At 37.1% G+C, this 25,970-nt stretch overlaps 1 protein-coding gene across 1 annotated transcript in view; it reads right to left on the bottom strand.

Moving 5' to 3' along the window:
- Positions 1-1,425: 1,425 nt before the first annotated feature.
- The window catches only part of REXO1 (RNA exonuclease 1 homolog), a 152,155-nt gene continuing 127,610 nt past the window's right edge, over positions 1,426-25,970 (bottom strand). The window contains exons 14-16 of the mRNA XM_053703088.1: positions 8,059-8,197; positions 6,839-6,959; positions 1,426-5,301 (exon numbers count right to left, since the gene is read on the bottom strand). Of these exons, the coding sequence (XP_053559063.1) occupies positions 5,213-5,301; positions 6,839-6,959; positions 8,059-8,197 (349 nt within the window). The 3' untranslated portion in view covers positions 1,426-5,212. The remainder of the gene's footprint in view (positions 5,302-6,838; positions 6,960-8,058; positions 8,198-25,970) is intronic.

Here is a 25,970-nt window from a genome sequence, read left to right as displayed (position 1 = left end):
TACTACCTATAAGAAGTGATTATGGTCAGTTTCAGAGGGGTCTTATTCTCAAGATATACCCCCCTTTAGAGCTGTTTAGTTATATATGCATGATGCATAACTTTTGAACTTAAAAGGACATACACTAGATTTTTCTTTGCATAAATGTTTTGTAGATGATCCATTTATATAGCCCATATGGGAGTGTTTTTTGTAACAATGTATAGTTTTGCTTATTTTTAAATAACATTGTGCTGATTTTCAGACTCCTAACCAAGCCCCAAAGTTTTAGAAGTATACTGATGTATACCTACTACAGCTTGCTCCTGTTTGTGTAAAGGGTCTTTAATTATGCCGAGGAAGGCAGGAGTGTCTGCTGTTTTTGCTATACAGCCACTTTCAGTGGGTGTTCCAGCTAACCTTTTTAACAGTGCTAAACTGGGAGCTTCTAAGGAAGTTTTTAAACAGCTATACTGTATTTTTATATCAGTGTCGGTGCATATTATTCTTTATAGTAGTGTCGATTACATAGTTCAATGAAAATTGGTGTATAATGTCCCTTTAACATCCATCTATCCTGTGCCCTCTTATTTGTTTAGAATATTTCATGTAATTATTGATTCTTACAAACAGATGAATACATATTGTAAAAATCTACTTTGTTATATTAGCTATTAATAAATATACTTATTATTACTGGTTTCTTTTAGACGGCAGTAAGCATATTCAAAGGATGTGAAGCAGGTGACTAAGAATTACAATGAACATAATGGATTTGTGGGGTAAGATGCAGAGCTAGAATTTTTCACTAGTCCTGGACAAACAAGAAACTGCAACAGATTAGTAAGAAATTCAACTTTAATACTGGCTGGACAGGAGATATTTTCCTACCCTTGTTAATGAATTTATGGAGCAAGGACTAAAGGAAAACACAAATGAGTTTGTTTGAAAAAAAAAAAGAGACTTTATGTAGTTTAAAAAAAAGTTTTTGGTCCTCTTTGCAAAGATAATTCCACAAGTCTGTGAGCCACTGGTGACGCCATGTTGAAATTTCGCTTTCACTATATTCCAGTGCTGATCTGTTTGCATATGTGCAGTAACTCCGCCTGCAACTTGCAGTGAAACCTAGGTTCCAAAATAGCGGTACCCATAATTAGAGGGATGAAATGTATTTAGTGTTTTATGTCCCTTTAAGTACGGATAAAGTTCCACTGCTTTATATTTTTTAGACTGCAAAGCCACAAGTTGGGATATCACAGAGAGGAAAGTAGCTAAATTTTACTTTGCCATAAATAACTAGTTAAAGGAAAAAAATAAAATCAAGATTTTGAGATGAACACAATAAAGGATTTACCACACAACTCTGAAAAATATTTTAATGATCCAGTTTGTCCAGAGAAAAGTGTCTGGTGGTATATAAGATGCTGTCTAAATGAAAACACACACTGTTTTAAAGGGTTTTATTTAAAAAAAAAAAGTTAATATATACAAAAAGAAACAGGTTCAACAGAAATTTGTACAATAAAAAGATGGACCTGAATTAATACCTTTTTTTTTTTTTTTATAAATAAAACATTTTATTTTACATTGCTTTGTACTTATTAGAATACTTTAGCATTGCTCTCTGAGAAATCCAGACTCACTTGCTTGCATCATTATAAGATTAGAACAGACGAGCGGTAAAATGTGCTAAATTGTGGATGGGTATATTTCAAGAAAAAGAAGAATCATTAACCCATAAAACTGCATAGTAATAGGTTTAACCCCCATGCTCTGGCACAGGTAGGTTACTACCCTCGAAATGCAAAAGTTCAGAGGACAGAGAGTGAGGCTAATGTTTTATACTAAAGTCAGTAGGTCTACAATTCACAAGGTGCAGCAAAACACGAACTCATACATGAACTCTACAATCTATACTACATTTAAGTCTTATAGATTGTTGTTAAAAAAGAGTGAAATGAAAACTAATGGGATAGTTTATTTTAAAAAAAATGATTTGTCCTATAAATACCACTGTTGGTTTTCCTATGCTTAAATAAACCTGTGAATAGATTAGATGACAGGATATTAACAGCATTCTTTATTATTACACGTGTGCTTAGGGCTCTTTGCATTTTTAATAAGTGTATCTATGAAATGATAGTTTAATGTGCTTAACAGAGTGAATTAAAATCAAGCGGTTTAGATTTTTAGTGTTTGTTTTCTTGAGGCAGAAAAGGCTACTGGCAAACATATTTAAAATTAGGCTAAGATCATACACAACTGTACAATGCAATCTATAGTAATTGCACACAAAAAAAAATAGGTTTTAAAAAAATTTTTTTGCAGGGTTATGCCATTTCAAACTAGTACAGGGATACACCCCCTGAAAATTCTTGTGGGATTTGTGTTTCGGATCTTCTTCTTGAAGAGAATTACATGGCGCTCTATGGTTAGATCTAAAACTCAGTGTAGCTTTGTCCTATATATAATCTGAGGACACCTGCAGGTTCCAGGTTTCCAATAGTCAACAGCAAAGAAAAAAAACTAAGTGTGCATTCTAGTGATTTTTTTTTCCTCTTAATGTTAAAGTGTAAGTGTATATATATGTAAGTGTATATTTAAGTTTGTGTTTAATGTAACACTGATCAAGGTATAGTAGATACCTGCAATAAAATGTTAGGAATAGCACCATATTATCTCAGTTCAATACCATAACTGTGAAGTGTTTGTGCATTAATTGCATATCTATTTCCTAAATTTGTTTTGGGGACACCCTTGGAATACCTTTTAAGATAACATAACAACTGATTTAATCTATATAAGACTGATATTCAAACATGTCATGACAGAAAAAAAAATACTGAGAACTAACATCTGTCACTAAAAAAACATTTCTAAGTTTGAGACATTTTGCTCAAGAAAACATATCAAGTAATTTTAAATGTTTTTACTTTAAGCCCTAGCTTGGCTTTAATAATCGGTTTGCAAAACAAATAATGAATTTGAGCCAATTTGTTATGAAATTTGTTCAGTTCATTTAGTTCCCCCTATTTATTAAATTGAAAAACTAAATGAGCTAATGAATGCTTTGTGGGTTTATTTAATAAATGAATTTCAGACAAAATTAGAACAAATCCCTTATTTATTTGCACATGTTGGTTTGAGAACAGTGCTCCTCTAAGGCCAGTTTTGTGTGCGGCCCAGCAGGGAGCCACACCTTGCAGTCCGCATTGTGTAGTGTTTGCTAATTGCTCTAATGAACGGTTTTACTGCTGGGCCGCACACAAAACTGGACTTACTGTTATATGGGCATCAGAGTTCAAACTGTCTAGGGTCACTCTGCTGACCCTAATACATAAGCGTATAACAAAAAAGAATTTGGACATCATTAGACATGGCTTTCATCCTCAAAATTGCACCAACTTTCAAAAGTTAAAATGCCAAACTGCTTGTCTTAATGTAGAGGAATCTAGACTTTAAATTACTGTTTGTCAGTAAAGTTGAACTGTGTAGATAGTGCAAGCCATTTCTGGACTTAATCATACAAAATGTTTTCTAGTTTAGAACATAATTTGCTGAGCACAATATATTTGTGCAAAATACTATCCCTACAAGGAAGTAGGAAGATTATACCAGCAGGCCTTTTAGGCACAATGCTTTCTAATGTTTTCTATTAAATAACTTTCTTTTTTTTATTTAAGTGACATATGACTCATCTGTTAAATCAGAGAAAATATATCATATACACCTTGAAATACTAACAAGTTTAGACATTATTACAAGCATTTGTAATATCATTACTGTAGTATAAAGATACAGAAACCAATAAAAAGTGATCAAAAAAATCTGAAACAGGGAACAAATATATTTGTATTGCACAAATGTAAAAATAAATGCTCAGGGCTTATCTAAATCAGGTGAACCTAGCAATGTTAATTTATTTTCACCCTTAAAGGGACACTGAACCCAATTTTTTTCTTTCATGATTCAGATAAAGCATGGAATTTTAAGCAACTTTCTAATTTACTCCTATTGTCAAATGTTCTTCATGCTCTTGGTATCTTTATTTGAAATGCAAGAATGTAAGTTAGATGCCGGCCAATAAAAAAGTGTCAGAGTTCTAAACCAAAAAAAAGCTCAGATGCCTTCTTTTTAAAATAAAGCTAGCAAGAGAACGAAGAAAAATTGATAATAGGAGTAAATTAGAATGTTGCTTAAAATTGCATGCTCTATCTGAATCACAAAAGAAAATATTTGGGTTCAATGTCCCTTTAAGTAGAGTGTTCCGGTATTAAATATATGTTAAAAGGAAAAGTCACCAGAAGAACATATATAAGTCCTGTGTTGGGTGTAGTTTTAGATCAAGAACTGTAATATCACAGACAAGGAATACACTGAAATGGCACAATGTAACAAACAACACAGATTGATAGGGGTTACATTTGGAGGTAGAATGAAGGGGGGAAAAAAGGACAAGCCATGTCTACTGCACCCAAACATGACTCAGTTCAAAATCTGTTTTTATCCTTTTCAATACTAGGAACAAGGGCTAAAGCAACTTATAATGAAAGGAACAACCTAAAATAAATTAAGTGCAGTTTATAAGTAATATTATAAATGTTACATCTCTATTCCTGGAAATACTATTGCAAAACTTGCCTGAAGCCATCTATGCAGGCAAGCAGGACGTTAGACAACTCTTTATTATATTTGCCATAATATGTGCCAGATATTGTCTTTACCAACTTCTGGTGTTAACAGCATCATGAAAAACAATATATTTAGATTGCTCAAAAAGTGCCAAATGCATCAATTAGATTCTTTGCTCTTTTTACATTGCCGATTTGCAACCACATTTTTTTTTTCCAACCACAAATAAGATGTTTTTTACCTCTGGTTAAAAAGGAAATAGTTAACAAAAATATGAATTTACTTTAGAGCTCCAAATTAAAATTGTTTTGCAGGTGGAGCTAACTTTTTCAGTACATCATTTACTATGCAATTTTGTTAAACAAGTGAGCATGAAATTAAATGGTAGAGTAGGTTAGGTTGTCCACCATAAATGGAAGCCACTGACTTTTTAACTTCCCTTGTAGTTAGAAAATCAGATAATGAAAAAAAAAATCTTGTTTTTTTAATATAAATGTTTGTGATGCTGATTTAATTTGGAGAGTTCTGTCCACACTGCAAGGTCTGCTTCATTTCAGCCCCTTAATGGAGCCAATATACAAAAAGGGAAGGCGGGAGGGTATCACCGCTTCACTTTAGAGTCTTCCTTTATTTTCCAGATCATAAGTTCCATGCAGGAGCAAGCATCCTCACTCGAATCATGGCCATCCACTAAAAAAACAAAAACAAGGAAACATTTAAAAAAAAAAATATCAAAATGTGGTGGTATTTTGTTTTAAAGTTGGTCCTCAAGGCAAGAACAAAACCATAATGACAGTCTCTTTACATGCAGCCTAAATTAAAGTAACCAAACCTGAATATCAAGCAGAAAACATCAAATTTTGGCATATATTTGATGATCATGAAGGATAAGATTTTGACACATCGTTTGTGGGTTTGATTTATCAAGCAAGGGTGGACAGGGGCTTACATATTCGCCCCTGTCCGCCCCAGTTCTCCTCTGACGGGCAGCAATAGCTGCCAGAATTTAACATCGCACACGAGTGCTATTTTACGCTTGTGTGCAATACCGCCCCCTGCCCGCGCATAGCCAATCAAGTGCGGGCAGAAGCTGTCAATTTCCACGGTCAGACGAGACTGGCGAGATTTAAACTCTCCACCTGAGAGGTGGATAAGAGGGTAGGGAAGCAGAGGTCTTGATAAATCAAGCCCTGTGTGTAACCTACCATTACATATATTAAAAATGGTTGCCAAAATTCTATTGGGCTGGCAATAAACAAGTATTTGAGTTTGTAGTTAAAGGAACAGTCTACACCAGAATTTGTATTATTTTAAAAGATAGATAATCCCTTTATTACCCATTCCCCAGTTTTGCATAACCAACACAGTTATAATAATATACTTTTAACCTCTGTGATTATCCTGTATCTAAGACTCTGCAAACTGCCCCTTTATTTCAGTTCTTTTGACAGACTTGCAGTTTAGCCAATCAGTGCCTGCTCCCAGATAACTTCACGTGCACAGTGTTATCTATATGAAACACATGAACTAACACCCTCTAGTAGTGAAAAACTGTTAAAATGCATTCTGAAAAGAGGTGGCCTTCAAGGTCTAAGAAATTAGCATATTAACTTCCTAGGTTAAGCTTTCAACTAAGAATACCAAGAGAATAAAGCAAAATTGGTGATAAAAGTAAATTGGAAAATTGTTTAAAATTACATGCCCTATCTGAATCATGAAAGTTTATTTTGGCCTAGACTGTCCCTTTAAGAGAAATATCCCTCATAACTTAGTCTCCACTCACCACAGTGTTTAGAAACAAAAATACAATCTTAATAAAGAAAAACTAATTCCTATTATCAGTCATTTGTAAATTGCCAACAGATTACACAGCATTATAAAACTAATCAATAATTATTATACCACACAAAACCAACACTGTTTTAACTCAGAGCCACACGATATAGGCTCTTTTATTTTTTAATTATAAAAAAGTCCCCAAATTCTACCACTTTTACATCAAATGTAGGGAAAATGTTCTTCAAAATAATCTAAAAAAAATATATTTTTACATGTTGTCCCTTTGTGATCCCACCCAGTTAGACATTTTCTTCCCAGTTCTACACTCTACTCTTATTTAATTCAAATATTTTTAGATTTTAATAGCTCTTAATCCAAGAACATTTGAGTTACTTTACTGCTTCAATTTCTACAATGCATTCTCTTTTTTGAACCACCCTGTCATTACCATTATCCTGGATAATACGTTTGAGGTGATCCGCCATAAGGGAACGCAGTGCACGTTTGTAAGGCAGGCCCAGGCGGTGAGGGAAGACTATGGCTGTGTCCACCACCGTTGGATGAATGAGCTGAGGAAAAAAATATATCATGTCAGTCCTAAATTGTACAAACTTTGTATAGGGTAAATAGCTATATTGTCGCTAACTAAAACGTAATATATGATTAAAGGGACAGTCTACACCTTAGTTATCTTAAAGTCTTACCCTAGATTAATCTGCAAATGGCCTCCTGTAACTTTTCTACATCATGCAGTAGGAATAGTAAAAAAGTTATTTTAAAATTAATATTATTTCTGACCACTTTGAAATGGCTGCCAAGCTCTGCCCACTGATGACATCACAATGTGGGCTGCACATGGCGTCCAATCACAAAAGGCTCACGAGTTAGATTTAACAGACTGTCAATGTTATTCGGCAGAGTGCCTAGATGGAGCCCAGATTGTGATGTCACCACTGGACGGAGCTTGACAGTCATTTCCAAGAGGCCAGAAACAATAGTTTAAAATAACTTTTTTTACTGTTCCTGCTGTATGATATACAAAGGGGTGCAGGAGGCTATTTGCAGCTTACTCCTTAAAGGGACACTAAACCCAAATATTTTCTTTCATGATTCAAGTAGAGAATACAATTTTAAACAACATTCCAATTTACTTCTATTATCTAATTTGCTTCATTCTTTGGATATCCTTGATTGAAGAAATAGAAATGCACATGGGGGAGCCAATCACACAAGGCATCTATGTGCAGCAACCAATCAGCAGCTACTGAGCCTATCTAGATATGCTTTTCAGCAAAGTATGTCAAGAGAATTAAGCAAATGAGATAATAGAAGTAAATTTAAAAGTTGTTTAACCTCTTAAGGACATATGACGGAATTTTTCCGTCATAAAACAATTGAGCAAACTGAATGCTGTGTCCTTAAAGCGTTAAAATGGCATACTCTTTTTAAATCACAAAAGAAAATATGTGGGTTTCATGTCCCTTTAAGATAACTAAGATGTAGACTGTCCCTTTAATCTATGTTCTTACAATGTCTAACAATGTCATATAAGCAGAGATTTAGAAACCTGCGTGTGTAAGATGCACTACAAAAAAAATCTCCAACACTTTACAGGCTGAGTAACTCAAGAAAAAACAAATAAGTGAAAACAAACATGCGGCTGACAACCTTTAGTGCAAAAAGATCACTTTCTAAGCTGTGTCCTATAAGAATGGTGTCTGCACTGAACATGCAGAGTAGAACGGCTTGAACATCTCTTATAGTAATTGTAGTGTTGTGAAGATCCTCTTCTGTAACTCCAGAAAACCTAAAGACATTTGATAAAAGAAACACTGCTGTTAGATTGTGTTACTGGAATCTCACTTATAGCTTCACAGCGCATAAGAACGGTACTAGATACACTGTATAGTCAATAGAAAAACGGGGGGGGGGGGGATAATTTTTAATGGGGCGAGCTATAAAACCAAATCTATCCATATCCAGTGTTCTCCACAGAAAAATTTACCAGCCAGGTGGCATTATGAAATAGTCAGGTGGGGTCAGTGTAATATTTTCTATTATTATATACTTTTCTGGTATCCAAAGCACAATTTAACATAAATGTATTTAATGATAATTTGTGCAATAAAATTGGAATATTTTTAGTATTAGCTAATCTTAGGTTAATATTGGCTAAAATTTTTAGCTGGGTGGTCCGTAAAATCAGCCGGGTGATGCACCTGTTAAAAAAAGTCCTAGGGAGAACACTGGTTATTACAGTGATAGTAAATCCTAGCGTTTGTGAAACACTAGGATTTACCAGTGGAACAAATAAAGGGGAATTTCAATCATGAAGTATAAAATACTTGATAGTTTGCCACACTGAGCACCTCAGGTAGCCTACGGCAGAACGCTATTTTGCTGCGAGGTGATCTTAGATAATAGCGTGCTAGCTATCTGCCATCATGCCAGCTGGCTCTCACAGCTATTGGCTAAGAGGTGGAAACGTCACCTCAAAGCAAAATAGTGTTCTGCCGTGGGCGGCTTGAGGCGCTCAGCATGGCGAACGCTTCAGACAAATAAAGGAACTTTCAGCATTAAGTATTTTATACTTCATGACTGAAAGTCCCCATTATTTTTTCCACTGATAAATCCTAGCGTTTCACAAACAAATCACTTTAATCAATCAAATTTTTCTACACCCAATGTGATTTTAGTGAGTAGATATCCTCCACTACCAGTGCTGCTAGGTAGATGCTCTGACTACTTAAGTAGACAGAATGTCTACAAGAAGTCCTCCACTACCAGTGCTGCTGGGTAGATGCTCTGACTACTGAAGTAGATAGAATGTCTACAAGAAGTCTGAGAACACTAATTGCTACATATGCCCCTTCTGTAGCTGCTGGAGTCAGTTTACATATTGTCAAACAAAAATCTGTTTGAAGAGAGGGGATTGACCAGGAAAGCACTTTGATAAGAATTGGCTTTCTGATACAACACAATCCTGTCAGTGTTAAAAATATATAAAGGCTGCAACTCCGTTTTTAGAGGTTTAAAAGCAAAGGATAGAATGCTGTTGCATATTTCAGGCCACTGGACTCAAATTTCTGGTTGCCAATTACAAAAACAAAACAAATATCTGCACATATAAAATGTATTGTGTAACAAAAATTGTATATGGATGGTTTAAAACAGAAACAAATTTATTTTTCCTACAGCTTATTTAAAGAAACCATAGGTGAAAAGTGTTTCTGTAGCAGTACAATTATTTCAGTTATGAACTTTCCAAATACATTTTTTTTTATATAAAAAAGGTTGTTTGTATCTGTAAACACACACAAAAATCTCTATAAAATACAAAATATAACTATCGACAGCATCACATTATGTAAAAAGGATTAAAAGGGACAGTCTACTTTAAAATGTGTATGGTTTAAAAAGATCCCATTAAAAAAAAGGTGACCCATTTAACACAAGCAATCATATCCCTGAGTTCTGTTTCTAGCCAGAAATGTATCTAAACCGTTTGTAACTGTATCTAGGGTATTGGCATTCACTACCTTCTCAAGTAATTAGTTCCACAATTTGATTGCTCTTGCAGTGAAAAAACGTTTAGGTTTCAGGAGATTAAATCTCCTTTCCTCCAGCCTTAAATTGTGACCTCTTGTCACAAACAATTTTCTTTGAATAAACGGAGCTTCTGTCATCTCTGTATATGTGCCTTGATTATATTTATGTAAAGTAATCATGTCACCTCTTAACTGCCTTTTTTTCTAGAGAAACAAGACCAAGTTTGGCAAACCTCTCCTCATAGCTTAAATTCTTCATTTCTATTATTAGCTTTGTGGCCCTACTCTGAACTTTTTCAGAGTCTGCAACGTCTTTTTTGATATCGGTCCCTAGAGCTTCACTCCATACTCAAGGTGAGGTCTTACCAAGGCTTTATATAGTGAAAAAATTATGCTTTCCTCCTTTGCATAAATGCCTCTTAACACATGCTATTATCTTATTAGCCTTAGAAGCCACTGCCCTGCATTGTGCGCCCATTTTTAGCTTGTTATCTATTACTACTCCCAAATCCCTTTCCTCCTCTGTTTGGCTAAGTCTTGTCCCATTTAAATAATAGGTTGCCTGCTTATTTTTACTTCCAAAATGTAGAACCTTACATTTTCCAGTTTCAGTATTAAATCTCTTTTTCCATTTACTTACCTATTCTTCTAGTTTTTGCAGATCCCCTTGCAATGCAAGTTAATCCTGCTTTGACCTAATGACCTTACACAACTTTGTATCTGCAAAAAAAGAGCTGTTGCTATTTAATTCTTGCTCCAAGTCATTATGCTACGGAGAATGAGCAAGAGGTCACAGTATATACGTATATGTATTTTGTGATCGGCTGATGGCTGTCACATGATACAGGGGAAGGGAAGATGGAATTAATCAATTATCAACTATGCAAGTTTCAATAAACAGAAGATTGTATGACGTGAAACAGATCTGCACAAATGTGAGAGGATGGAGGGGGAAGCAGTAAAAATTTAAGTGAAAGCTATAATGTTATTGTTTTAGTTAAATAAAACTTTTTAAACTATTTTAAAAGTTTTTATTCTAAAAATGAAAACCTTTGTTTGGTTGTAAATATTAAAAATGATAAGATCCAGGATTCTGATAGACTACACAATTTTTAAACAGCTTTCCAATATACTTCAATTATCAAATTTGCTTTAGTTCTCTTGGTATCCTTTGTTGAAGGAGCAACAATGCACTACTGGGAGCTAGCTGAATCATCTAACGAGCCAATGACAAGAGGCATATATGTGCAGCCACCATCAGTAGCGGCTTGTTGCTGCTGAATCTACCTAGGTATTCTTTTCAACCAAGGATACCAAGAGAACAAATCAAATTTGATAATGAAAATAAATTGGAAAGTTGTTTTAAATTGCATGCTCCGGAATGTTAGTGATATTTTAGATGGAGTTTAATTCACCAGTTTTAATGAAGACACTCCATAACTTACTTTTTTAACAGAGATATGAAATTCAAAAACCTTGCTCTCCGCTGCCAACTTCAAAATATAATTTTTCTGTAAGCTAATGGTGTCCTCCAATCAGCACTCTCTCCAATTCAAACTGTTAGCTATATCTATATTAAAAAATAAGTTATAGCGCATCTTCATTACAACTGATTAATTAAACTCCATCTAAAATATCACCAACATTCCGGATCTGATTTTATAAAGGGGAGAGTTTACTATCACTTTAAGATTATAATAACCAGCAGAAAGGAGTCTTAATGTAGAAAACCATTATCTAAATCAAGTATTAAAGACTAGGAATTTAAATTGTGATTTTTGGACAATATCTGAATTTCGCAGAACAGATCTGAAATTACAAGAAGATTTTTATTTTTACATTATACGCCAAAGGTGGTCAAAAGCTTGAATATAGGGCATGCAATTTTAAACAACTTTCCAATTCACTTTTATCAAATTTTATTTGTTCTCTTGGTATTCTTTGTTGAAGGCTAAACCTAGGTAGACTCATATGCCAATTCCTAAGCACTTGAAGGCGAACCCTTATCTCAAAGCATTTAACAGTTTTTCACGAAAAGAGGGTGTTAGTTCATGTGTGCCATATAGATAACGTGTTCACGCCTGTGGAGTTACTTATGAGAGGATACCGATAGGCTAAAATGCAAGTCAATTAAAAGAACTGAAATAAGGGGGCAATCTGTAGAGGCTTAGATACAAGGTAATCACAGAGGTAAAAAGTATATTAATATAACCATGTTGGTTATGCAAAACTGGGGAATGGGTAATAAAGGGATTATCTATATTTTTAAACTATACAAATTCTGGAGTAGACTGTCCCTTTAACCCCTTAAGGACCAAGGACGTACAGGGTACATCCTATATAAACAGTCACTTAATGACCAAGGACGTACCCTGTACTTCTTTAGGGTTTTCAAGCGCTGCAAGCAATCGTGTTTGCTTCCAGCCGCTTTCATGTTATTGCAGTGATGCCTCGTTTTTTAGGCATCCGATGCAGAGAGAGTCACTATGTGGCCCTCTCTGCACTGGCCAGCGATGGTGACGTTGGTAGGTGGGAGCCATAGCAGGAAGGCAGGTGGGCGGCCCATCATTGGTGAATATCCGGACCCTGTCCCCCTCTGTGGTCCTGGATCGCGTGAAAAGGCAGGGGTGGAGGGGGGAGTTAAACTAACAACACAGTCAAAGAAGGTAGAGGGGAAAAATGTTTGGTAAGGGATCTGGTAGGGGGAGGGTGGGTAGGGTATTAAGGGTGGGAAGCTACACTATAGAAATTGGGGGTTTTATTTATTTTTAAACAAAAAAAAGGCAATTTTTGTAGTAAAAGGGTACTGGAAGACTGCCAGTACCTAAGATGGCGGGCAATAGGTCGAGGAGCGAGGCTTAGAGAGCTGTTGGGGGGGGGGGTCAGGGAGGTTGGGGGGTAATGGGGGGTCCTCAGGGCCGTCTTTAATATTGATTGGACCCTGGGCAAAAATTTTCTTGGGCCCCCCCCCACCCCATGCAATTTTGATCTCCACCCAAACATCCCAAAAAACAACTAAATCTATTTTTTTTTATTATTATTAGCCCAGCGGTGGATCATCCACTGCTGGGCTAATCATTAAAAAAAAATAAAAAAAATGCAATATGTGAAACTGGACCTAAGCAGTACTAATAAGTAAATAAATATATAAATTCCTCCACTGTGGATTCATTTAATATTCTTTTGAATGTGATACTGGTGTGAGGTTAGCTGGTTAAAGAGATTTAGGGCAGCCAACAGGAGCAAAGCAAGGTAAAGGAGGAAGCATGGAGGTGCAGACAAATATAAGTTTACTGACTGGAACAGCAGAACTACTATGGGAAGCTGTAAAATCTGAGACAGAGAGAAAATAAAAACTATAAAAATAAACCTTACATTAATGTGTGAAGTATCAGCATGACGCTATACATCAGCCACACCAGCACATGTCGCTTCTTTGCTAGGCACAAGTTCCCTCTCACCCTGAACTAGACAATGCTGCATGGGGAGGGGCGTGTGTGCACTCACTTATTCTTCCCACTGACACCTTTCTACAAAGCACTATTCTCCTAACAAACTTCAGTTAGTTGATCTTAGGGCCACAGCAGAAAGAGCAGGGCTAAGGGGACCAGTAGACTGGATGCTGTCTGTCCAAGGCTGCATGGATACAGTGTGAGATGAGTCACACAGCCTCAAGACTGAAGAGAGCAGTGTATGCAGCTGCACAGATGCTCAAATCTTCATGTGCCTGCCGCTCCAGTTTTCTGCTGTATGCGCCTACAGTCAGCCCTACCCAGAAACAATCCCCACCACCAGAGCAGTTACCTGGTAACAGTGGTAACCCCAATAGGGTGCACATCTAAAACAGCTCATGGCACTAGCTTGGCATGTCACATGACACCGGCACGGTCTGGCACAGTTTTTTAAAAAAAATATAAGCAGAGTACTTTTGACTGTGACAGTATTAGGACTGAATGTGTGTGTTCCCCATGTCACATCAGCAGTCTGGTATGAACAATAAAAAAAAAAAAAAAAAAAAATTTTTTTTTTTTTTTTAGGACTCTTGGGCCCCTCAACAGAGACTGGGCCCAGGGCAGCTGCCCCTTTTGCCCTGTGTTAAAGACGGTCCTGGGGGTCCTACACTAATGATAAGATACATTTTCTTTTAAAATCTTAAAAAAACAAACAACCTTTATTTTTATACTGGCAGACTTTCTGCCAGTACTTAAGATGGTGGTGACAATTGTAATGTGGGGGAGGGAAGAGCTGTTTGAGGTGGGTCAGGTAGGGATCAGAGTGTGTGATGTGTCAGGTGGGAGGCTGATCTCTACACTAAAGCTAAAATTAACCCTACAGGCTACCTAATTAACCCCTTAACTGCTGGGCATAATACAAGTGTGGTACGTAGCGGCATTTAGCAGCCTTCTAATTACCGAAAAGCAATGCCAAAGCCATATGTCTGCTATTTCTGAACAAAGGGGATCCCAGAGAAGCATTTACAACCATTTGTGCCATAATTGCACAAGCTGTTTGTAAATTTCAGTGAGAAACCTAAAGTTAGTGAAAAAGTTAATATTTTTTTTTTATTTAATCGCATTTGGCGGTGAAATAGTGGAATGAAATATACAAAAATGGGCCTAGATCAATACTTTGGGTTTGTCTACTAAAACATACATACATATATATATATATACATACATGTGAAGTGTTATTCAGGTGTTCCTGACAGATAGATAGTGTTAAAATGTAACTGTTGCTAATTTTGGAGAAAAAAAAAAAAAAAAGTGGTTTGGAAATAGCAAAGTGCTACTTGTACTTATTGCCCTATAACTTGCAAAAAAAAAAAAAGCAAAGAACATGTAAACGTTGGGTATTTATCAACTCAGGACAAAATTTAGAAACTATTTAGCATAGGTTTTTTTTGGTGGTTGTAGATGTGTAACAGATTTTGGGGGTCAAAGTTAGAAAAAGTGTGTTTTTTCCTATTTTTCCATCATATTTTATAATTTTTTTATAATAAATTATATTATATGATGAAAATAATGTTATCTTTAGAAAGTACATTTAATGGAGAGAAAAACGGTATATAATATGTGTGGGTACAGTAAATGAGTAAGAGAAAAAAACATTTCTTTCATATTGGTAAGAGTCCATGAGCTAGTGACGTATGGGATATACAATCGTACAAGGAGGGGCAAAGTTTCCCAAACCTCAAAATGCCTATAAATACACCCCTCACCACACCCACAATTCAGTTTAATAAATAGCCGAGTAGTGGGGTGATAAAGAAAGGAGTAATAAAGCATCAACAAGGAATTTGGAAATAATTGTGCTTTATACAAAAAAAATCATAACCACCATAAAAAGGGTGGGCCTCATGGACTCTTGTCAATATGAAAGAAATGAATTTATCAGGTAAATTCTTACATAAATTATGTTTTCTTTCATGTAATTGGCAAGAGTCCATGAGCTAGTGACATATGGGATAGCAATACCCAAGATGTGGAACTCCACGCAAGAGTCACTAGAGAGGGAGGGATAAAAATAAAAACAGCCATTTTCCGCTGAAAAAATAATCCACAACCCAAAGTATAAGTTTAATCTTTAAATGACAAGAAAAACTTAAAACATCAGCAGAAGAATCAAACTGAAACAGCTGCCTGAAGAACTTTTCTACCAAAAACTGCTTCTGAAGAAGCAAATACATCAAAACGGTAGAACTTAGTAAATGTATGCAAAGAGGGCCAAGTGGCCGCTTTGCAAATCTGATCAACTGAAGCTTCATTCTTAAAAGCCCACGAAGTGGAGACTGACCTAGTAGAATGAGCTGTAATTCTCTGAGGCGGAGTCTTACCCGACTCCAAATAAGCTTGATGAATCAAAAGCTTTAACCAAGAAGCCAAGGAAATAGCAGAAGCCTTCTGACCTTTCCTAGGACCAGAAAATAAAACAAATAGACGAAGTCTTCCTGAAATCTTTAGTAGCTTCAACATAATATTTCAAAGCTCTTACCACATCCAAAGAATGTAAGGATATTTCCAAAGAATTCTTAGGATTAGGACACAAGGAAGGGACAACAATTTCTCTACTAATGTTGTTAGAATTCAAAACCTTAGGTAAAAATTTAAATGAAGTCAGCAAAACTGCCTTATCCTGATGAAAAATCAGAAAAGGAGAATCACAAGAAAGAGCAGCTAGCTCAGAAACTCTTCTAGCAGAAGAGATAGCCAAAAGGAACACTTTCCAAGAAAGTAGTTTAATGTCCAAAGAATGCATAGGCTCAAATGGAGGAGACTGCAAAGCCTTCAAAACCAAATTAAGACTCCAAGGAGGAGAAATTGATTTAATGACAGGTTTAATACGAACTAAAGCCTGTACAAAACAGTGAATATCAGGAAGTTTAGCAATCTTTCTGTGAAATAAAACAGAAAGAGCAGATATTTGTCCCTTCAAGGAACTTGCAGACAAACCCTTATCCAAACCATCCTGAAGAAACTGTAAAATTCTAGGAATTCTAAAAGAATGCCAGGAGAATTTATGAGAAGAACACCATGAAATGTCTTCCAAACTTGATAATAAATCTTTCTAGAGACAGATTTACGCGCTTGTAACATAGTATTAATTCCCTGAGTCAGAGAAACCTCTATGACTTAGCACTAAGTGTTCAATTTCCATACCTTCAAATTTAATTATTTGAGATCCTGATGGAAAAATGGACCTTGAGACAGTAGGTCCTGCTTTAACGGAAGTGGCCAAGGTTGGCAACTGGACATCCGAACAAGATCCGCATACCAAAACCTGTGAGGCCATGCTGGAGCCACCAGCAACACAAACAATTGTTCCATGATGATTTTGGAGATCACTCTTGGAAGAAGAACTAGAGGCGGAAAGATGTAAGCAGGTTGATAACACCATGGAAGTGTCAAAGCATCCAATGCTTCCGCCTGAGCATCCCTGGACCTGGACAGGTATCTGGGAAGTTTCTTGTTTAGATGAGAGGCCATTAGATCTATCTCTGGAAGACCCCACATCTGAACAATCTGAGAAAACACATCTGGATGGAGGGACCACTCCCCCGGATGTAAAGTCTGACGGCTGAGATAATCCGCCTCCCAATTGTCTACACCTGGGATATGGACCGCAGAGATTAGACAGGAGCTGGATTCCGCCCAAGCAAGTATCCGAGATACTTCTTTCATGGCTTGGGGACTGTGAGTCCCACCCTGATGATTGCAAATGAACGGTTCTCTCTTCAACAGAGGCCAAAATTGAAGAGCTCTGAAAAATGCACGGAGTTCTAAAATATTGATTGGTAATCTCGCCTCTTGAGATTTCCAAACCCCTTGTGCTGTCAGAGATCCCCAAACAGCTCCCCAACCTGAAAGACTTGCATCTGTAATTATCACAGTCCAGGTTGGGTGAACAAAAGAAGCCCCTTGAACTAAACGCTGGTGATTTAACCACCACGTCAGAGAGCGTTGAACATTGGCATTTAAGGATATTAATTGTGATATCTTGTTATCTATTACTACTCCCAAATCCCTTTCCTCCTCTGTTTGGCTAAGTCTTGTCCCATTTAAATAATAGGTTGCCTGCTTATTTTTACTTCCAAAATGTAGAACCTTACATTTTCCAGTTTCAGTATTAAATCTCTTTTTCCATTTACTTACCTATTCTTCTAGTTTTTGCAGATCCCCTTGCAATGCAAGTTAATCCTGCTTTGACCTAATGACCTTACACAACTTTGTATCTGCAAAAAAAGAGCTGTTGCTATTTAATTCTTGCTCCAAGTCATTATGCTACGGAGAATGAGCAAGAGGTCACAGTATATACGTATATGTATTTTGTGATCGGCTGATGGCTGTCACATGATACAGGGGAAGGGAAGATGGAATTAATCAATTATCAACTATGCAAGTTTCAATAAACAGAAGATTGTATGACGTGAAACAGATCTGCACAAATGTGAGAGGATGGAGGGGGAAGCAGTAAAAATTTAAGTGAAAGCTATAATGTTATTGTTTTAGTTAAATAAAACTTTTTAAACTATTTTAAAAGTTTTTATTCTAAAAATGAAAACCTTTGTTTGGTTGTAAATATTAAAAATGATAAGATCCAGGATTCTGATAGACTACACAATTTTTAAACAGCTTTCCAATATACTTCAATTATCAAATTTGCTTTAGTTCTCTTGGTATCCTTTGTTGAAGGAGCAACAATGCACTACTGGGAGCTAGCTGAATCATCTAACGAGCCAATGACAAGAGGCATATATGTGCAGCCACCATCAGTAGCGGCTTGTTGCTGCTGAATCTACCTAGGTATTCTTTTCAACCAAGGATACCAAGAGAACAAATCAAATTTGATAATGAAAATAAATTGGAAAGTTGTTTTAAATTGCATGCTCCGGAATGTTAGTGATATTTTAGATGGAGTTTAATTCACCAGTTTTAATGAAGACACTCCATAACTTACTTTTTTAACAGAGATATGAAATTCAAAAACCTTGCTCTCCGCTGCCAACTTCAAAATATAATTTTTCTGTAAGCTAATGGTGTCCTCCAATCAGCACTCTCTCCAATTCAAACTGTTAGCTATATCTATATTAAAAAATAAGTTATAGCGCATCTTCATTACAACTGATTAATTAAACTCCATCTAAAATATCACCAACATTCCGGATCTGATTTTATAAAGGGGAGAGTTTACTATCACTTTAAGATTATAATAACCAGCAGAAAGGAGTCTTAATGTAGAAAACCATTATCTAAATCAAGTATTAAAGACTAGGAATTTAAATTGTGATTTTTGGACAATATCTGAATTTCGCAGAACAGATCTGAAATTACAAGAAGATTTTTATTTTTACATTATACGCCAAAGGTGGTCAAAAGCTTGAATATAGGGCATGCAATTTTAAACAACTTTCCAATTCACTTTTATCAAATTTTATTTGTTCTCTTGGTATTCTTTGTTGAAGGCTAAACCTAGGTAGACTCATATGCCAATTCCTAAGCACTTGAAGGCGAACCCTTATCTCAAAGCATTTAACAGTTTTTCACGAAAAGAGGGTGTTAGTTCATGTGTGCCATATAGATAACGTGTTCACGCCTGTGGAGTTACTTATGAGAGGATACCGATAGGCTAAAATGCAAGTCAATTAAAAGAACTGAAATAAGGGGGCAATCTGTAGAGGCTTAGATACAAGGTAATCACAGAGGTAAAAAGTATATTAATATAACCATGTTGGTTATGCAAAACTGGGGAATGGGTAATAAAGGGATTATCTATATTTTTAAACTATACAAATTCTGGAGTAGACTGTCCCTTTAACCGCTTAAGGACCAAGGACGTACAGGGTACATCCTATATAAACAGTCACTTAATGACCAAGGACGTACCCTGTACTTCTTTAGGGTTTTCAAGCGCTGCAAGCAATCGTGTTTGCTTCCAGCCGCTTTCATGTTATTGCAGTGATGCCTCGTTTTTTAGGCATCCGATGCAGAGAGAGTCACTATGTGGCCCTCTCTGCACTGGCCAGCGATGGTGACGTTGGTAGGTGGGAGCCATAGCAGGAAGGCAGGTGGGCGGCCCATCATTGGTGAATATCCGGACCCTGTCCCCCTCTGTGGTCCTGGATCGCGTGAAAAGGCAGGGGTGGAGGGGGGAGTTAAACTAACAACACAGTCAAAGAAGGTAGAGGGGAAAAATGTTTGGTAAGGGATCTGGTAGGGGGAGGGTGGGTAGGGTATTAAGGGTGGGAAGCTACACTATAGAAATTGGGGGTTTTATTTATTTTTAAACAAAAAAAAGGCAATTTTTGTAGTAAAAGGGTACTGGAAGACTGCCAGTACCTAAGATGGCGGGCAATAGGTCGAGGAGCGAGGCTTAGAGAGCTGTTGGGGGGGGGTCAGGGAGGTTGGGGGGTAATGGGGGGTCCTCAGGGCCGTCTTTAATATTGATTGGACCCTGGGCAAAAATTTTCTTGGGCCCCCCCCCACCCCATGCAATTTTGATCTCCACCCAAACATCCCAAAAAACAACTAAATCTATTTTTTTTTATTATTATTAGCCCAGCGGTGGATCATCCACTGCTGGGCTAATCATTAAAAAAAAATAAAAAAAATGCAATATGTGAAACTGGACCTAAGCAGTACTAATAAGTAAATAAATATATAAATTCCTCCACTGTGGATTCATTTAATATTCTTTTGAATGTGATACTGGTGTGAGGTTAGCTGGTTAAAGAGATTTAGGGCAGCCAACAGGAGCAAAGCAAGGTAAAGGAGGAAGCATGGAGGTGCAGACAAATATAAGTTTACTGACTGGAACAGCAGAACTACTATGGGAAGCTGTAAAATCTGAGACAGAGAGAAAATAAAAACTATAAAAATAAACCTTACATTAATGTGTGAAGTATCAGCATGACGCTATACATCAGCCACACCAGCACATGTCGCTTCTTTGCTAGGCACAAGTTCCCTCTCACCCTGAACTAGACAATGCTGCATGGGGAGGGGCGTGTGTGCACTCACTTATTCTTCCCACTGACACCTTTCTACAAAGCACTATTCTCCTAACAAACTTCAGTTAGTTGATCTTAGGGCCACAGCAGAAAGAGCAGGGCTAAGGGGACCAGTAGACTGGATGCTGTCTGTCCAAGGCTGCATGGATACAGTGTGAGATGAGTCACACAGCCTCAAGACTGAAGAGAGCAGTGTATGCAGCTGCACAGATGCTCAAATCTTCATGTGCCTGCCGCTCCAGCTTTCTGCTGTATGCGCCTACAGTCAGCCCTACCCAGAAACAATCCCCACCACCAGAGCAGTTACCTGGTAACAGTGGTAACCCCAATAGGGTGCACATCTAAAACAGCTCATGGCACTAGCTTGGCATGTCACATGACACCGGCACGGTCTGGCACAGTTTTTTAAAAAAAATATAAGCAGAGTACTTTTGACTGTGACAGTATTAGGACTGAATGTGTGTGTTCCCCATGTCACATCAGCAGTCTGGTATGAACAATAAAAAAAAAAAAAAAAAAATTTTTTTTTTTTTTTTAGGACTCTTGGGCCCCTCAACAGAGACTGGGCCCAGGGCAGCTGCCCCTTTTGCCCTGTGTTAAAGACGGTCCTGGGGGTCCTACACTAATGATAAGATACATTTTCTTTTAAAATCTTAAAAAAACAAACAACCTTTATTTTTATACTGGCAGACTTTCTGCCAGTACTTAAGATGGTGGTGACAATTGTAATGTGGGGGAGGGAAGAGCTGTTTGAGGTGGGTCAGGTAGGGATCAGAGTGTGTGATGTGTCAGGTGGGAGGCTGATCTCTACACTAAAGCTAAAATTAACCCTACAGGCTACCTAATTAACCCCTTAACTGCTGGGCATAATACAAGTGTGGTACGTAGCGGCATTTAGCAGCCTTCTAATTACCGAAAAGCAATGCCAAAGCCATATGTCTGCTATTTCTGAACAAAGGGGATCCCAGAGAAGCATTTACAACCATTTGTGCCATAATTGCACAAGCTGTTTGTAAATTTCAGTGAGAAACCTAAAGTTAGTGAAAAAGTTAATATTTTTTTTTTATTTAATCGCATTTGGCGGTGAAATAGTGGAATGAAATATACAAAAATGGGCCTAGATCAATACTTTGGGTTTGTCTACTAAAACATACATACATATATATATATATATACATACATACATGTGAAGTGTTATTCAGGTGTTCCTGACAGATAGATAGTGTTAAAATGTAACTGTTGCTAATTTTGGAGAAAAAAAAAAAAAAAAGTGGTTTGGAAATAGCAAAGTGCTACTTGTACTTATTGCCCTATAACTTGCAAAAAAAAAAAAAGCAAAGAACATGTAAACGTTGGGTATTTATCAACTCAGGACAAAATTTAGAAACTATTTAGCATAGGTTTTTTTTGGTGGTTGTAGATGTGTAACAGATTTTGGGGGTCAAAGTTAGAAAAAGTGTTTTTTCCTATTTTTCCATCATATTTTATAATTTTTTTATAATAAATTATATTATATGATGAAAATAATGTTATCTTTAGAAAGTACATTTAATGGAGAGAAAAACGGTATATAATATGTGTGGGTACAGTAAATGAGTAAGAGAAAAAAACATTTCTTTCATATTGGTAAGAGTCCATGAGCTAGTGACGTATGGGATATACAATCGTACAAGGAGGGGCAAAGTTTCCCAAACCTCAAAATGCCTATAAATACACCCCTCACCACACCCACAATTCAGTTTAATAAATAGCCGAGTAGTGGGGTGATAAAGAAAGGAGTAATAAAGCATCAACAAGGAATTTGGAAATAATTGTGCTTTATACAAAAAAAATCATAACCACCATAAAAAGGGTGGGCCTCATGGACTCTTGTCAATATGAAAGAAATGAATTTATCAGGTAAATTCTTACATAAATTATGTTTTCTTTCATGTAATTGGCAAGAGTCCATGAGCTAGTGACATATGGGATAGCAATACCCAAGATGTGGAACTCCACGCAAGAGTCACTAGAGAGGGAGGGATAAAAATAAAAACAGCCATTTTCCGCTGAAAAAATAATCCACAACCCAAAGTATAAGTTTAATCTTTAAATGACAAGAAAAACTTAAAACATCAGCAGAAGAATCAAACTGAAACAGCTGCCTGAAGAACTTTTCTACCAAAAACTGCTTCTGAAGAAGCAAATACATCAAAACGGTAGAACTTAGTAAATGTATGCAAAGAGGGCCAAGTGGCCGCTTTGCAAATCTGATCAACTGAAGCTTCATTCTTAAAAGCCCACGAAGTGGAGACTGACCTAGTAGAATGAGCTGTAATTCTCTGAGGCGGAGTCTTACCCGACTCCAAATAAGCTTGATGAATCAAAAGCTTTAACCAAGAAGCCAAGGAAATAGCAGAAGCCTTCTGACCTTTCCTAGGACCAGAAAATAAAACAAATAGACGAAGTCTTCCTGAAATCTTTAGTAGCTTCAACATAATATTTCAAAGCTCTTACCACATCCAAAGAATGTAAGGATATTTCCAAAGAATTCTTAGGATTAGGACACAAGGAAGGGACAACAATTTCTCTACTAATGTTGTTAGAATTCAAAACCTTAGGTAAAAATTTAAATGAAGTCAGCAAAACTGCCTTATCCTGATGAAAAATCAGAAAAGGAGAATCACAAGAAAGAGCAGCTAGCTCAGAAACTCTTCTAGCAGAAGAGATAGCCAAAAGGAACACTTTCCAAGAAAGTAGTTTAATGTCCAAAGAATGCATAGGCTCAAATGGAGGAGACTGCAAAGCCTTCAAAACCAAATTAAGACTCCAAGGAGGAGAAATTGATTTAATGACAGGTTTAATACGAACTAAAGCCTGTACAAAACAGTGAATATCGGGAAGTTTAGCAATCTTTCTGTGAAATAAAACAGAAAGAGCAGATATTTGTCCCTTCAAGGAACTTGCAGACAAACCCTTATCCAAACCATCCTGAAGAAACTGTAAAATTCTAGGAATTCTAAAAGAATGCCAGGAGAATTTATGAGAAGAACACCATGAAATGTCTTCCAAACTCGATAATAAATCTTTCTAGAGACAGATTTACGCGCTTGTAACATAGTATTAATTCCCTGAGTCAGAGAAACCTCTATGACTTAGCACTAAGTGTTCAATTTCCATACCTTCAAATTTAATTATTTGAGATCCTGATGGAAAAATGGACCTTGAGACAGTAGGTCCTGCTTTAACGGAAGTGGCCAAGGTTGGCAACTGGACATCCGAACAAGATCCGCATACCAAAACCTGTGAGGCCATGCTGGAGCCACCAGCAACACAAACAATTGTTCCATGATGATTTTGGAGATCACTCTTGGAAGAAGAACTAGAGGCGGAAAGATGTAAGCAGGTTGATAACACCATGGAAGTGTCAAAGCATCCAATGCTTCCGCCTGAGCATCCCTGGACCTGGACAGGTATCTGGGAAGTTTCTTGTTTAGATGAGAGGCCATTAGATCTATCTCTGGAAGACCCCACATCTGAACAATCTGAGAAAACACATCTGGATGGAGGGACCACTCCCCCGGATGTAAAGTCTGACGGCTGAGATAATCCGCCTCCCAATTGTCTACACCTGGGATATGGACCGCAGAGATTAGACAGGAGCTGGATTCCGCCCAAGCAAGTATCCGAGATACTTCTTTCATGGCTTGGGGACTGTGAGTCCCACCCTGATGATTGCAAATGAACGGTTCTCTCTTCAACAGAGGCCAAAATTGAAGAGCTCTGAAAAATGCACGGAGTTCTAAAATATTGATTGGTAATCTCGCCTCTTGAGATTTCCAAACCCCTTGTGCTGTCAGAGATCCCCAAACAGCTCCCCAACCTGAAAGACTTGCATCTGTAATTATCACAGTCCAGGTTGGGTGAACAAAAGAAGCCCCTTGAACTAAACGCTGGTGATTTAACCACCACGTCAGAGAGCGTTGAACATTGGCATTTAAGGATATTAATTGTGATATCTTTGTATAATCCCTGCACCATTGATTCAGCATACAAAGCTGAAGAGGTCTCATGTGAAAAAGAGCAAAAGGAATCGCATCCGATGCTGCAGTCATGAGGCCTAAAACTTCCATGCACATAGCCACTGAAGGGAATGACTGAGACTGAAGGTGCCGACAGGCTGCAACCAATTTCAAACGTCTCTTGTCTGTTAGAGACAGAGTCATGGACACTGAATCTATCTGGAAGCCAAAAAAGGTGACCCTAGTCTGAGGAATCAAGACATTTTTTTGTAAATTGATCCTCCAACCATGTTTTCGAAGAAACAACACTAGTTGATTCGTGTGAGATTCTGCAGAATGTAAAGACTGAGCTAGTACCAAGATATCGTCCAAATAAGGAAACACTGCAATACCCTGTTCTCTGATTACAGAGAGTAGGGCACCTAGAACCTTTGTAAAGATTCTTGGAGCTGTTGCTAGGCCAAACGGAAGAGCAACAAATTGGTAATGCTTGTCTAGAAAAGAGAAGCTCAGGAACTGATAATGTTCTGGATGAATCAGAATATGAAGGTATGCATCCTGCAAGTCTATTGTAGACATATAATGTCCTCGCTGAACAAAAGGCAGAATAGTCCTTATAGTCACCATCTTGAAAGTTGGTACTCTTACATAACTATTCAAAATTTTCAGATCCAGAACTGGTCTGAATGAATTTTCCTTCTTTGGGACAATGAATAGATTTGAATAAAACCCCAGACCTTGTTCCTGAAAAGGAACCGGCATGATTACCCCCTGAAACACACTTCAGAAAAGCCTGAGCTTTTACTGGATTTGCTGGGATGCGTGAGAGAAAAAAAAATCTTCTCACAGGAGGTCTTACTCTGAATCCTTTTCGATACCCTTGAGAGACAATGCTCTGAATCCATTGATTTTGGACAGAATTTATCCAAAAATCCTTGAAAAACCTTAATCTGCCCCCTACCAGCTGAGCTGGAATGAGGGCCGCACCTTCATGCGGATTTAGGGGCAAACTTTGGTTTCTTAAATGGCTTGGATTTATTCCAATTTGAGGAAGACTTCCAATTGGAAACAGATTCCTTGGAGGAGAGGTTAGATTTTTGTTCCTTATTCTGACGAAAGGAACGAAAATAGTTATAAGCCTTAGATTTACCCTTAGGTTTTTTATCCTGAGGCAGAAAAAACTCCTTTCCTCCAGTAACAGTTGAAATAATAGAATCCAACTGAGAACCAAATAAATTATTACCTTGGAAAGAGATAGTAATCTAGACTTAGATGTCATATCAGCATTCCAAGATTTAAGCCACAAAGCTCTTCTAGCTAAAATAGCTAAAGACATGGATCTAACATCAATTTTGATAATATCAAAAATGGCATCACAAATAAAATTATTAGCATATTGCAGTAAGCGAATAATGCTAGATATGTCAGAATCCAATTCTTGTTGCGCTAAATTCTTCAACCAAAAAGTTGATGCAGCCGCAACATCAGCCAAAGAAAGTGAAGGTTTGAGAAGATGACCTGAATATA

This window comes from Bombina bombina, chromosome 2 (genome assembly GCF_027579735.1).
Source record: "Bombina bombina isolate aBomBom1 chromosome 2, aBomBom1.pri, whole genome shotgun sequence".
Classification (NCBI taxonomy): Eukaryota; Metazoa; Chordata; class Amphibia; order Anura; family Bombinatoridae; genus Bombina; species Bombina bombina.
Note: the sequence above shows the minus strand (reverse complement) of the source record. Positions and strands in the feature narration are given on the sequence as shown.